Genomic DNA, 14,162 nt, shown 5'->3' with positions numbered 1-14,162 from the left:
TGGATCTGAAGGGAAGCACTGGGCAGATGCGGGGCAACTTGCAGCCAGCTCAGAGTATAGCTCTCTCTCGAGACGGAGGTCTAAAGAGAGGAAGGAAGGGAGTGTTGCACTCAGAGACACCTGTCAAGGCAGGTCGTAAGAGGGTGCCAGAGGCGAAGGGTCAAGTTAGCCACAAGCCAATGTCCCTGGGGCAGGGAGCCAGGAGAGTGGAAGTTTCAGGGGGGAGTGAGCCAGGGAAGTTGCTTCCCCCTGTACTAGTTCTGTGACTGTGGGTCAATCGCTTAAGCTTACTTACTCTCAATGACTTTACCTATAAATCGGGGGCAGAAGGACCTGGCTAACCGCAGGCTTCCCCATAGTGACATGGTGAGACTAAGGAGAAAGTGGGTGTGCAAGTGTTCCGTAAACTAAGAGATGCAGGATGTAAAGGATTCTTATTGTTTGTTCACAGGGGAGAGCACGCTTCGTGTACCAGAGCAGCTCCCCACGAGGGACTGTCCTGTAACTGAGAGACACTCTGAGGCTGACCAGCCCTCCTCCTCCTGCTTCATTCCCAGCAGCCGTCTCTGCCAGGCCCTGGCAAATATCTGGTCAGCCTGGGGAGTGTGAGGGGGTAGGGCTGTTCAGGAAAGAGTCACTTAATTCTGGCCCAGAGAAGCTCTCCAAAGAGAAGGAAGTGTCCTGCTGAAGAGCCCCTGAAAGGTGTGAGGCCCTGGAGGCTGCTGAGGCTCCCTAGGGCTCTTCTGGTTGGTGAGGTGCCCTGGCAGGATTCCACGGACTGAGTCCCTTCGTCCCACTTGGCTTGGGGGCTGGGTCAGCCTCGCCCTGATACCTGGAGCTACACATCTGGCCCTCCCCCTTCCAGAGGTCCTGGTTGGCATATGGGGACAAATGAGACCTCAGCAAGTTACAAGGAGAGCTTGACATTTCTCTTCAAAGACCCTCTCCACTGAATCCTCCAGATGTGGGGAGTAAGTAGCAGTCTGGACCAAGGCTGAAACATCTGGCAGGGTTTAAAATCCACAGCTGGAGGGTGACACCCCTCCATGCTGATGCGGGCAGACACTATCAGGTTCCAGTCTGGGGCTGCCCCCCTCCTGTCACCTCTGACAGGCTCTGTGCCCCAGTCCTGCCTTCCTGGGCCTCCCTCAGCTACTGTAGCCTGAAGTGTGGGTGCTGGGCCTGCGTAGCCAAACATCTGGCAGATCTGGCTGGCTGTTGGGCAGCACCACAGGGCTGCCATCCCCTGGTGCCCCACGGCCCTTCCAGGAGGAGCTGCTCTGGTGGGAGGCAGGCAGCGACGGATCATACACGGTCTCCCTCAGTGCCAGCCATAGGGTGTCTCGCTTCTCATTCAGCTGGCCCCGCTCAGGTACCGTTTGCTCTGTTTCGTCCAGGTCCTCTGGGGAGGCACCCACAGAATCTGGCACTCGGGCACTGGGCTCAGAGGTGCTTAGGCAGGTCTCGTCAGAGACGCTGAGCCCCTCCAGGGTGCTAGCTGAGGAGCAGAGGCAATCCGGAGGCTCCACGGCCTTGGGCTTGGGAGGGTGGGCCGAGGCTTCTGGTGAGGCCTGCACGGGCTCAGCCTTCTGCCCTTGGGAGTCCTGCCTGGCTTGGGTTTTGGGGCTGGGGCCAGCCTGCTTATAGGGGGAGGAGGTCTGCAGGGCCGGGCACTGGCTGAAGACTGCCTGGTGGTCCAGGAACAGCTCCCTTGGGGAGGCAGGGGCCGGTGGGGGCCGGGGGCAGCAGGGGCCATCATGCAGCTGTAGATCCTCAGAGAGCACCGAGGGCCGGTGGGACAGTTTGCTAGTGGCTGTGCTGGTGTCAAAGCTGGGACTCCGGCGCCGTGCCAGGGGCTGTAACTCGTATTGTTCCGAGCAGGATCCGGGTGCCTTTCCCACTGGCCCTGATCTTGGGCGGCCTGCCTTTTCCCCACTAGGCTCCCCATTCCCAGCATCCCATGGCAGGTGGGCACAAGGCCAGAGGATCTGCCCACAGTTCTTCTCTGGTCCAAAGAAACAGCACAGAGATTGGAAGAAGAAGCTGGCAAAGCCACAGCTGACGCACTTGACCATCATGAGGACAATGCCCAGCTTGCGATAGAGCAGCACCGTGGCAGGCAGCATGAGCACACCGGCCGCAAACAGGGCCGCGGCCCCCACAGCCGTGGCACAGCTGGTCTGGCGCAGTGAGAAGGCCACGCGGCTCAGGCGGTCGGGGTGTGGGCACAGGTGATAGGAGATGCAGTAGTTGACAGTGAAGTCTACTGAGAGGCCCACGGAAGCAGAGAGAAAGAGGGCTTCGGCAGTGTTGAGCTGCCATTCGAGTAGAACCAGGAGCCCCACGGTGAGTAGTACGGTGCCTGCCACCGCTGCCACGGAGAACAGGCTAAGCGGAACGTTCCAGGTGCCCAGCAGCAGTGTGGCAAACGCCAGCGCCAGAGCCAGGCCCAGCACCACAGCAGGTTCTGTGCTCAGGCTGTGTTGCAGGCTGTACAGCTCCAGATGGCTGGTAAACCAACCCCGGTGGAGGCCGGGAGGTGCTCTGCCCAGCTCCCCTGCCAGCCAGTGGCTGACTTCAGCATAGAAGTGGTGTGCTTGGCTGTAATCTGTACTGTACTGGAAGTTAGTCTGGAACTGCAGAACCAGGGCAGCCAAGCCGCCCTGGCTATTGAAGCGGGGTCCTAGGTCACGGGTGCTGTTGGGGCCTTGCTCCAGAGCCATCATCTTGAGGCAGTGCAGGAAAAGCTGGGGTGCCCAAGGGAAGCCTGAGTGGCCACAGCAGAGGCCAGGCCCCAGGCGGGCACAAGCAGGACTCTCCACCCAGCGCTGGAGGGCCTCCATGAAGCACAGCGTGGGCCAGCCCTCGGGCTGGACACCAAAGAAGCTCTGATTCCGAGCTTCGTGGCAGAGTGCCAGCAGCCAGCGCTGGGCCTCGGGACCGCTGGCAGAGAAGGCAGGGTCACTCACCAGGGAGCTGTTGCTGCGAGGGTCCAGCGGGTCGCCAGTGTCCACGGGCAGGATGCCCCACACCAAAACCACAGGCATGTGGCCGCCCTCGCCCTGAGGCAGCCGCTCAAACAGGAACTGCTGGCGGTACTCCGCGTCGAAGCGCTCGAAGGGGTGGCTAGGCCGGAAGACCTGGCCGCGGGGCGGCGGCAGAGTGGGCAGCCGCAGACGGGGGCTAACGCCGGCGATGTAGGCGCCCCCTGCCGCCAGCGCGGCGAACCAGCAGATCCAGATGTAGCGGAACTTGATGACCCCACAGGGCAGCAGGCGCTGGAAGAGCAGGCGCGAGGTGCTGGCCGCCGCCCTCCGAAGGCCGCGGAGCCGCCGGTGCAGCGCCAGCGCCAGCCGCCGGGGCGCACTGCCGCCCCACGGGCCCTGCGCCCGGGACGCACAGCCGCGGGCCAGGTAGCGCTCGTGGAGCACGGCGGCGGAGGGCAGCCAGGCCAGCGTGAGCGCCAGGTGCGCCAGCACGGACGTGCCCATGTAGAGGGCGAAGCAGCGTACGGCCGGCAGACGGCTCAGGTAGCTGGCATAAAAGGCCGCGGCCGTGGTGAGGCCCGAGACCAGCAGCAGGTAGCCGAAATGGTGCATGGTGCGGCCCACGCGCTGTGCCAGCCCCCCGGAGGGCAGCTGGCTCTTGCTGAGGCGCCACAGGTCGAAGAAGATGAGGGTGTGGTTGACGCAGACGCTGCTGAGCAGGACGAAGGCTGCCAGATTGACGAAGGGAAAGTAGGCCATGCGGAAGGCCACACGGTAAAGAAAGAAGGCAACCAGGAGGGAGCCCAGCACCCCCAGCAGCACCATGAGTGTGAGGAAGAGGGAGCGCAAGTAGAGGGCGATGCTGAGGAAGATGGCAGCCAGGGCCAGCAAGGGGTACACCGTGTCCTGGACCAGGTAGTGCCTCAGCAGCTCCTGCTTGAGGCCCAGGTCCATGCCAGTGATGGATGTGTAGTTGTCAGAGAGCCCCCAGGGGGTGGCTAGGCGGTCCAGGTAGATGCCCATCATAGAGGCACCCTTTGGAGTGGGCAGGAAGAGCAGGCTGTACTTGAGGGAGGGCACCTGGTAGTCAGCAGTCTGGGGGCTCAGGAAGTCCCTGTCCAGCAGAAAGTGGAGGAGTTGGTAGACGGCACTGCTCCGAGAGCACTTGGTGGGAACCTGGGCGCAGTGCGGGGGCTTGTCCTGCCCGGGGCCCAGACAAGAGGGCACCAGGGCACCACGGTGGTAGTAGATGGCACAGGCCCGCAGAAGGGCCAGTGTTCGGGCTGCATCCGCTTGGGTCGTGTCCAGGCAGGAGGAGCGGTTGGAGAGCACGGCCACATAGTTGCCCAGGGACCAGCTGGGACAGCACTTGTTGGCTTCCGTTCGCTGGCACAGAGCCCCAAAGCGGGTATGGGAGCGGATCTGTACAGCACACACAGCAGGAGAGAGCTCAGGAGCAACGCAGGGGCCCAGGTTTCCCCAGCCCTATCCAAGGCCCCCTCACCTCCTTTCAGGCTATAGGGCAGAGGCAGAGAGGTATCTCTCCAGCCCAGTAGAAGTGGCTTGTCTCAGAGCTGCACTTGGCTCCGGACTACATCTTGACTCCATCAAAGAGGAGCCTCAGGGATGCTGCCCGAGGCCTCAGCCTGAGAGGTCCTGCCCTGAGGACCCCTGCAGGTCACACACCCCAGCTCTTCACTGCCTGAGCCAGGAGTGCCAGTGGAGTGCCAGCCACAGAGGGGTCAAGGGTCCAGGGAACTGGAAGCAAATGATGGGAAAAGTGAGGCCAAAACATTCCAGGATCAGGGTCAGTGCCAAGCCTTAGCCCCCCACCTCTGTCCCCAGGTCTGCTTAAACCCTCTTAGGGCCAGGGCTGTTTCTTTTACAGACCCCATGTCTCCTTTTCTCTCCCACCTGCTGTTGACACAACACATCACAACAGCTGGTGTAGTTTGGGAGGCCACTGGCCTGGGGAATCAGAGGCCCCGTTTTGTCACCAACTGGCTGTACTGTACGGCCTTGGGCCTGAGATCATGGTGACAACAGTAACATTTATTAAGAGATTTCCGGGGCGCCTGGGTGGCTCAGTCGGTTGGGCGGCCGACTTCGGCTCAGGTCATGATCTCGCGGTCCGTGGGTTCGAGCCCCACGTCGGGCTCTGTGCTGACAGCTCAGAGCCTGGAGCCTGTTTCAGATTCTGTGTCTCCCTCTCTCTCAGACCCTCTCCCGTTCATGCTCTGTCTCTCCCTGTCTCAAAAATAAATAAACGTTAAAAAAAAATAAAAAAAAAAAGAGATTTCTATTGCCAATCACTATGACAAATTCTATCTTGTTTAACTGTCACAACATCCCTATGAGACAAGTACCATTATTTTCTCCATTTTATATATGCAAAGCCTGAGGCACTGAGAGGTTAAGAAACATGCCTGCAGTCACACAGCTAGGGAGTATTAGAACTGGCCTTGAATTTAGGCATCTGACTCCAGGGCGCATGTTAAGGCGTCTTTTGGTACTTTGAATTCACTTGTATGGAGTGCCTTGGGCTACTCAATGGCGTTCACACTGTTTTTATCAGCAAATCTTTCTTCAGATGTTATGGTATATGGCTTTCCAGTTGGCGTGATTGGATTGGCACTGCTTGGGTTGATGGAGACTGGGGGCCTTGGGCTGGGTCCTCCTCAACAGCTCTTGAAGCTTTTCTTCGGGACCTTTTGAAAATCCCCAGGCTCCACATAGTCTGTGTCTTGGCTCTTATAAAAAGTCGACCCTTCTTTCTCCACCCTGACCTGGAGCCTCTCAACAGGGTTGAAATAATTTTCTAAGCAGGGAATATTCTTCCCTAGTCCACCCTGGCAGTCCTGGCTCAGCTGTATTTCCTTGAGATCAGGTCCCTGATGTCCCTGCCCCACCCCCACACCCCCCAACCCCTGGCACCTCCCCAGTCTGCTCACCTGGTCCCGTTCCATGCGACACATGGAATGGATGGCGTGCAGGTTCCACAGGCTGCCCGCTGAGGTCGACATGAACACCAGCTGTGCATAGCTCTTCTCTGCAACACACCCCACCCCCCGCCCCTTCCAGAGCTCAGCTCTTTGGCATCAGGTCCTGGGCCCACCAGAGGGAAGACGCTTACCCAGGGCCATATGAGATTCAGAGTCTCAGGAGTCTGAAACCTGTGCCAGGCTGCCTGATCCGGTGCTCCACCCCCACCCAGCTTGACTCTGTCTGGCTGGAGTACCCGAGACCTGCCTCAGCCTCCCAGCTGTAACCCAACTTCCTTGACTTGAACATGGCCAGCCAACCTCCTTCCTTTTCTGTCTGCCCACATTTGTTCTCCCGAGCCCTCCTGTTCTAGTAGGTAGGAAGGGGACCACCATGAAAGGCAAGAACTGGCTAGGCTGCAGCTTACCAGGGGGACCACAAAAGAAGTCCTCCTGCCCTCTGTCTTCCAGGGGTTCCACCATCCTTCGAGGCCGGACCAAGCCCTCCTGGGCACTGCTCCAGGGTGTGGGGCTCAGAGTGGTGTGGGGGTTTGAGCTGAGGTAGAGAGAAAATCTATGCCAGGCACCATCAAGGGGTAGGGGCTCAGAGGAGGCCAGATACCACTCCCCAGGGGATCCCAGCAAGTCCCTCTGACCTGCATTTGGGGAGGTCACCCAATGCCCCCTCTCTTTCCCCCATTCGCTTCAACAGCGGAAAGGTGGGAACCCGCTACCTGTTCAGCTCAAAGTCTGGGGAAAGAGAAAGCAGCTTCCTGGGGCCTGTGAGGGCTTGCAGTGCTCTCCAGACCACTAGCTTGCGCCCAATGTCTGTGTCTCGAGGCTCAAAACCCTGCAGGAAGGAAGACAGAGAAGATCAGGCAGGAGGAGGGGTGCTGCGTCTGGCTCTTCTTGGCTCTGCCCCTTTGCATCCCTGGAGCAGAGAAGGCCAGTCCACCTGTCTGGATTGTTGGATGAGAGTATCGCCTCTGTACCACTTCCCCAACGTGCACTGCCACCCCACTCCAGCTGTGCCGTCCAACTTTCTGCCCCAGACAGAGCCGAGGTGGCCAGGCCTGGGGGCCCCTATCCCTTCCCCGTCCCGCCCTTTCTTACCAGCAAGGGCTTGGAGAAGTCGGGCAGTCGGTCCCCCAACAGTCCAGCCAGGGTGCAGAGGAGGATGACAGCCAGACACAGCAGCAGCATGGCCACCGGCCACTCGGCAATCAGCTGGGAATAGCTGGGAAAGAGGAAGAGAACCCACAGGAATTGGTGTTGGGTAAGGCAGCAGGGTGTGGTGAGCTTAGGAGTCACCAAGAAGGGGTGGTGGGGCCAAACTTGGCACCAGCCTAGTCACCCTTAGGGGGCCAGAGAAGGCCCAGGCCTACCTCTTTGGCATCTGGAAGGCCCGTTCCTGCCTGTGGAAGAGAAGAAAAGATACTTGCTTGTCAGAGCCCTCTTGCAGGGTGGGAGGTAGAGGAAGATGGTACTAACCCTTACAGGCTGTTCTACTCCCAAGCTCCAACCCTTACTTCCTCCTCCATCCAGGCTGCCTCCTCCATCAGAGGCAGGAGACATCTTGGGCTGCCTCCTAATGAAGGAGTCCTGAGCCCCAGGGGCTCACTCCACTTTTAAGCCTTGCCCCACCTTCCAGTGGCAGCTTGCAGGCTGCTGAACCCCTCCTTACCTGACACTGACCACATGGTGCTGCACGGATGGTGGCTTCCAGGCCCCATCTCGCTGTGAGGGGGCTGGAGAAGGGCTGAGGCTAGAGCCATGGGAGCATAGAGCTGCCCGGTCCCCAAGCCCTGGCAGGGAACTGTCCCCCCGGTATTCCTGTGGTGCCTTGGGATAGGTGAAGTGTGCAGGGGCCAAGGGGCTGGACGGGCCCCCAGGCTGGAGGGTGGAAGTCGCTGGTGGGGGTCCTGAAGAACTGGAAGGTTCCTCAAGGGGGCAGCTGTGGAGAGAGCAGCTCTTCTCTGGGCTTGCCTCAGGGGCCACAGCCTTGCTTTGGGACCTGTTGAGAGAGGAGACAAGGGTGATGGGGGCGGGGGTCATCCCATGCCCCATCATTGTTCAGGAGTCGGAGGCAAGGAGCTGGGGGCTTGGGGTTGTTCTATTACTAGTCCTGGGGGAGAGGTGAGGAGGGTGCAGGCTACTCCCCAGCTTACCTCTTGGGTCCGCTATCTCATTCACTCGCTCAAAAAACGTTATTGGCAGAGCCTGGCACATGCTGAACACTGTGCTTTTACATATATGGTGTCCTCTATTCCTCACAAAAACCCTACAGGGGAGATACTTTCCTTGTTTTATAGATTTGAAAATAGGTTCAGTGAGCCATGAAGCGCTGGGCCTTAAACCCAGGTCTGACTTGCAGTCCTGTGCTCTTCCGGCTGCAGTCATCTGTTCATTCTCTTGTTGGACATTTATTGAGCACCTGCTGCAATCTTGGTCCCGCCTTAGAGCCTGTGAACTTTCTCCTCCTTCAGCTTGGGGTGCTCCTCCCCCAGATAACTGCATGGCTCATAGCCCCTCTTTGGTCTCTGTTCAACTATTACCCTCTTAGAGAAGCCTTCCCTGACCACCCTTTCTAAATAATCACCTGTCAGCTCTCTGTCCCCTTACCCTGCTTTATATTTCTTCACAGCATTTGCCCCAACCAGACCTTATAGTGTTGTCGTGTTTATTGCCTGACTCACAAATGGAATGTGAGCTCCAGGAGAGCAGGGTCTGGTGCATTTGTTCATCTCTGCAGCCCTCGTGCCTTGAAGAGTGACTTGCACTCAGAAGGTGCCCAGGGAATGTTTGCTGAATGAATACTGAGCACTAGATAGGCTGCTAATAGTGGTCCTGGGATGAATAGGGCCTTTGGCCTCTAGGCACTCATGGTAGGCAGGAGATGTTGACAACAGTCCAACATGTTGGGTGCTGTGAGAGAGGAAGTCAGAGGGCTGAAGGAGCCCAGAGGAAGGCCCAGCTTTGATAGGGGTGTGAGGCTTAGGGTATGCCAAACCTCAGGGAAGGTTTGGCAGAGGCAAGTGCTGCCCTTCCACCAGCCTTGGGCCATGGGGCAGAAGGTTTGCTTTGTAAGAGTGTGCACAGTTGGGAGAGGGAGTTGGGACCCCCAAGGAACTTGCTAAGGAAGAATCGGCAATAGATTCTTCTTTCAAGATTACTCATGAGAGCAGCTCTCGGTGCATGGATGCAGCTCCACTCCTTGGGTGCAGGGGGAGGTGGAGTCCCACCCAGTGGCAGGATTGCCAGACCTAAGACGAGAGAAGATGTCCACAGAACAGAGTAGCTGAGGGCTATGGAGGGTTTCCAGAGGGGCTTCGGACTGGGAAGCCCTGGCAGAGTTCTGTCTTCTCTCCCCATTCACCTGACTCACCTGGCTGGCCAGAACTTGTGTAGTTGTGTCGTTTACGCTGAGCCAACCCTGGCTTCCGGCCCTGCCTGCTGCACTGCTGAAAGGGTTATATGCCAGAGTCCCAACCCTGGTGGCAAGTAGACATTGCCCAGGGAGGCTGGGTTCTGCCCAGAGACCAAGTAGAGGAAGTGGATAGAATAGGTAAGCTCTTCCTCCTCCACCCAGAAGGACGACTGGCTGGCATAGCAGTCTGGGAAAGGATGAGCCCCATGCTGAGAGCAAAATGGGGGAGCACTGGAGGTGGGCTCCTGGCTCCATCATCCTTTAGCTCTGGGGCCTTGGGAAAGACACAATTCTTGGAGTGCTGGCATCCTTGCCTATTGAGTGAGAGTATGTTGATAATGCCCCCTCTCCGTTGGGTGTGGGAATTAACTGATACAACATACGTGAGGTGCCTGCCATGGAGCCTGGCATGTGGAAGATACATTTGCTTTCCTGCCCCTTCCCACACTCAGTTCTTCAGGAAGCATATAATTTAAGAAGTATGTTTATATTTACAATTTGACCTCTTTAGGCACCTCAGATAATGTATCTCCATTTTAGAACTTCTCGCACCTTGAGAATCTCATTACATATATAATTATAAATACTTTCCTTTTTGTTATCTAAAAGCTACGTCAGATTTGATCTTATGGTTTAAATCACTGATACTTATTGGGGCACCTGGGTGGCTCAGTCCATTAAGTGTCCGACTCTTGACTTCGGCTTGGGTCATGATCTCACAGTTCGTGGGTTTGAGCCTGCATTAGGCTCTGCACTGACAGTGTGGAGCCTGCTTGGGATTCTCTCTCTCCCCCACCCTCTCTCTCTCTGCCCTCCCCCACTGGCTCTCTCCTTCTCTCTCTCTCTCTCTCCCTCCCCCCCCAAAAATAAATAAATAAACTTTAAAAAATCACTGATACTTATTTTTAAACTAACTCAACCTTTAGAAAAATACGAATTTGACCAAAGATGTTCTAAAAGAAGACCTCAGATGACCCATAGAATTGATATAGCAGCCAGCGTCCTGGCAGATAAAAGACCTTATTGACCCCTCCCCATGGGCCAAAGGGAGGCTGGATAAAGCTGGATAAATGGCCAGGTTTATGTGCATAAGTGTGGACATGTACTTCTTTAAGGGTTTTTTTTTTTTTTTTTTTTCCTGCAGGTCTTTTTTTAGCACCTACCACATGCTGGGCACTGTTTTCGGTCTGGGTTAAATCCTGAAGGCATGAATATGACCCATTAGTCTTGGTCTCCCTCTTTATTTATTATTATTTTTTTAAGATTGTATTTTTTAAAGTAATCTCTATACTCAATGTGGGGCTCGAACTCACAATTCCAAGATAAGAGTTGCATGCTCCACTGACTGAGCCAGCTCCCTGGTCACCCTCTTTACATCAAAGCCTGCCTTCCAAGGGTCGGTGGGGGGGCGGGGGGCAGCCAGGGGGCCTTTCCAGCTGCCCATGGCCTTAGAGCACTCACTGAGCACTGGGCTTTTCCTAGGAGCTAGGCACTTCCACTTGGAGTGTCTGGTTTTGTTTTGTTTTGTTTTGTTTTTTCTTCAAGAAGGGAAGCACTTTGGAGCTGCTGGAGGAGAAAGGAAACACTCTCCCTTAACCAGTCTGCCAAAGCTCGTAAGCCTGCATCGTTCTTTAGCTGGCTTTGTTCAAGGGGGGATTCCAGCCTCTACCATTGGTTTGCTTCTACGGGGGTCTCCCTGGCCCCAGCCCCTTCTTTTACACCCCCCTTATCCCTATCCAAGGACCTAAGATCAGCTGGTTCTAAATCTCATCTTTCTTCACAGTGCCCATCATTGTCAGTGTGGCAAAATTCGAAACCCTCCACATTCCAGACTCAACCCTCCCAAGAAGAAGAGCCAAACTCTTTTGAGAAAAAAAGATTTCTCCTGCCAGCTCCTGCTGCCCTCTGTTCCCAGGATACCTAGTGATAATACAAGTTAAACGTCCCAGGCCTTGCCTCCCCAGGCAGCTTTTATTCTTACCTCCTCAGTTCCATCGCTCTGATGAGGGTGAGAAACTTCCTAGGCTGGCCTGCAACCCAAGTGACTGGGGCAGGCAGGCAGGGGGATGGAAAGTGGTGACACAGGCTTCATCAAGAGGCCACGGCTAAAGCAGCCATGGCCTGGCTGACAGGGCCCCAGACACAGAGCCCCCACACGGAAGACTCATAAGAGATAAATGTACATGTGCATCAACGGCACCCCCAGGCCCACAGACACATAGCCATATGGACATCCATGTGATCCCGCAGACAGGCCTAGACAGATGAGGGAGCAATTCATGCCACTAGGAAAATAAAAAAGTAATTAAAAAAAGAAACAGAGAATGAACTATTTCAAATTGCTCTGTAGTTAATGCATTAGTAAAGGACTGTGTGTGCTTACACACGTGCAGTTTTATTCACTGTGTATCTAACCCTAGAGTAGTCCTTAGCTCAGCAGGAACATATTTGTGTTTCTTGAATTGAACTGTGTCCCTTCACCTGCTTGGTGCCCAGGGTCTCTGGGGAAGTACAGAGAGAGGCCAGAGGTCCCAGGGAGTTGCTGAAGGAGAGCAAGTGGTTCCTGTGCCCAAGAATGATTCTCATGTGCAGGGAAAGTGATGAGACTAGATAGGGTTTATCCTTGGTAAAAGAAATATCCAAGGCAGCAAATGACTCTCCAGCCCCTTCTAGGGATGCTCCTGGTCCCAGGCCCCTGCCTTGCTGTGTCCTGCTCCTGTCATGTCTGTCCCTAGCTCCTTGGTCAGGCCATAGTCCCAGGTACCCCCCTGGTCCAGGGAACACATCCATCCTATTTCACCTCCTTGAAGAAAGCTCTGTGCCTTTCGGAGTGAAAGGTGGCTAAATCTATCCAGGCTGATGTGTTGACAATAGAGGGAAGAGAATATTTTTCTCCACTTGTGGGGCCTCCTCTTTGCTCTGAGGTACAGAATGCACATTTTAACTGGTGCAGTGTAGACATATGTCCATCTCTGGTTTTTTGCCCCCAAATAATACCTCTTATTTCAGTCCAGGCAAGAGAGAGACAGGCAGTATCATGTCAGGGGAGGAATTCTGAGGGTGGCAGACCAGGCAGGGCACAGAAATTGCGCCATATTGCTACCTGGCTGGGCTGTTCCCTCACACATATGGTGGAGGAAGGTGGAGGAGAGGCACCAAGATCTGGGTCCTCAGAGAGAAGGTGTTCCTCTTGTCCCACCGGCCTAGGGCTCCTTCAGGGATAGTACTGACCGCGGCCTGAGCCTTAGAGCCTGCCCACCCTAGCGCCTCCAGGGCCTGTTGGTGGCTGCCACACGCGGGCACTCAAGCCCACATGTGCGCAGCCGGCCATGCAGGGCAGACTGGAGACTGACGGTGATGTACAAAGACAGTCCTTGGCGTGGCGGCGAGTGTCTGCTCTCCCCAGGACACACACCTTGGGGATCCTCCCGTCTACCCTGCACGCGCACCTTCGAGTACAGTGACATGCTGGAACCCAGACTGCGGGCTGCGGGCTGCGGGCTTGGAGCTTACTGAGAAGATGCGGGGGCAGGGCCTAGACGGAGGGGCTCAGAGGGCTGGAGGGGCGGAGGAACCCCCGGCCTTAGAGGTAAGGTAGGAACAGTGGGTGGGGCAGGTATTGGGCAATGAGGGCGACGGGGACTGACAGTAGGGGGTATCAGGGGGAGAGAAAATTGACCCGGCAGAATGAGGGCGTGGCCAGGGGGCCGGTAGCTCGGGGCGGTGGAAGGGGTTCTGGGAGGGGCTGGGGAATGCCTGAGGGAGACATATGGCGGCTACAGGGATACCTGGGGCGGGGGTGCTGGGAAGGTCTGCGAGCCGGGTCTGCGGAGCGGTCCGCCCTACCTGTCCGGGGAGCTGCCGTCTGGGGCCAAGGGTTCCTCCTTGGGCTGCTGCTCCTCTTCCGGACCCGGGCCGGGAGCCGGACCGCTGCTGCTGCTGCCGCTATCAGCGTCCATGCCCGTGGGCGGCGCCGCTGTCCGGGAGCTGGTGCTGAAGCGGCGGCGGTGGCGGGCTCCCGCGCATGCGTCAGCGCCGGCGGACCGATCGGTGGGCGGGGCCGACAAGAGCCCAGCCAATGGGCGCGGCACCGGGGGTGGGGACAGAGGCTTCTCCCCGCGCGGCTGCCTGGCGCTGGAGGCTTTGCAGTCTTTTAAGACCCCGGGACTGGTAGTGGTGGCCCCCTCTACCCAGGCCAAGTCTGAGAGCTGCTGTTAGAGGGGCCCAGCTGTCTGGCTGTAGTCTGCACATTGGCCTTTCTCAGGGGGACATCGGTCTTCCCGTAAGGGACCAGGAAGCGCGACTTCAGGCACCGTGTAGAGAGCCTCACAACTTGACACGCATTCTTACATCCGGAAAGAGGGAGAAGCTTCCACACCCGCACTTCACTGTGCAGGAAGCCGAAGGATTGAGAGGTCTGGCGGTTTAAGTTCCACGTTTCTCTCGGCTTTGCTCAGCAACCACCCCCTCCTCCCCAATGGGATTAGCACTATTCAAGTTGGGTCTTTCTTCACGTTTCTCTGGACCTGGACCTGAGTGTGCACCCCTCAGGCGTGGAGCCGGGCTTCTGTTATTCAAGTGCTGAGTGTGGGGTGTGGGAAGAGGGAGAAGAGAGAGAATTCGCAGCTCTTTTTCTTATAATCACCCCCTTTCCGGCCTGGAAGGTACTCAATAGCCACTCACTTTAGGACACTTGCTGCCTCTACCATCAGGGAATGACTGTCAGGGAGGGGAGGCATGATGGGCCTGGGACAGGCCTGGGTAGAG

General features: G+C 56.9%; 1 protein-coding gene across 1 annotated transcript; it reads right to left on the bottom strand.

Annotated features, from left to right (window-relative positions):
• Window positions 1–542: 542 nt before the first annotated feature.
• DISP2 (dispatched RND transporter family member 2) lies at window positions 543–13,401 on the bottom strand. Its single transcript, XM_040492282.1, has 8 exons — window positions 13,242–13,401; window positions 7,653–7,982; window positions 7,354–7,383; window positions 7,082–7,205; window positions 6,703–6,818; window positions 6,397–6,524; window positions 5,939–6,036; window positions 543–4,409 (listed from the first exon to the last, which is right to left on the bottom strand). Exons 1-8 carry the CDS (start codon window positions 13,352–13,354, stop codon window positions 1,149–1,151), a joined length of 4,200 nt encoding a protein of 1,399 aa, XP_040348216.1. The 5' UTR covers window positions 13,355–13,401; the 3' UTR covers window positions 543–1,148.
• Window positions 13,402–14,162: the final 761 nt, after the last annotated feature.

The sequence above is a fragment of the Herpailurus yagouaroundi genome, unplaced genomic scaffold, assembly GCF_014898765.1.
Source record: "Herpailurus yagouaroundi ecotype Mexico unplaced genomic scaffold, PumYag 184, whole genome shotgun sequence".
Lineage (NCBI taxonomy): Eukaryota > Metazoa > Chordata > Mammalia > Carnivora > Felidae > Herpailurus > Herpailurus yagouaroundi.
Note: the sequence above shows the minus strand (reverse complement) of the source record. Positions and strands in the feature narration are given on the sequence as shown.

Excerpts from the sequence above, each read along its gene's own strand:
- DISP2 (XM_040492282.1), bottom strand. The coding sequence starts at position 13,354 with ATGGACGCTGATAGCGGCAGCAGCAGCAGCGGTCCGGCTCCCGGCCCG. Across the intron at positions 6,819-7,081 it reads ACTTCTCCAAGCCCTTGCTG|GGTTTTGAGCCTCGAGACAC; the intron begins GTAAGAAAGGGC and ends TCCTTCCTGCAG. Across the intron at positions 6,525-6,702 it reads CCAGACTTTGAGCTGAACAG|CTCAAACCCCCACACCACTC; the intron begins GTAGCGGGTTCC and ends TCTCTACCTCAG.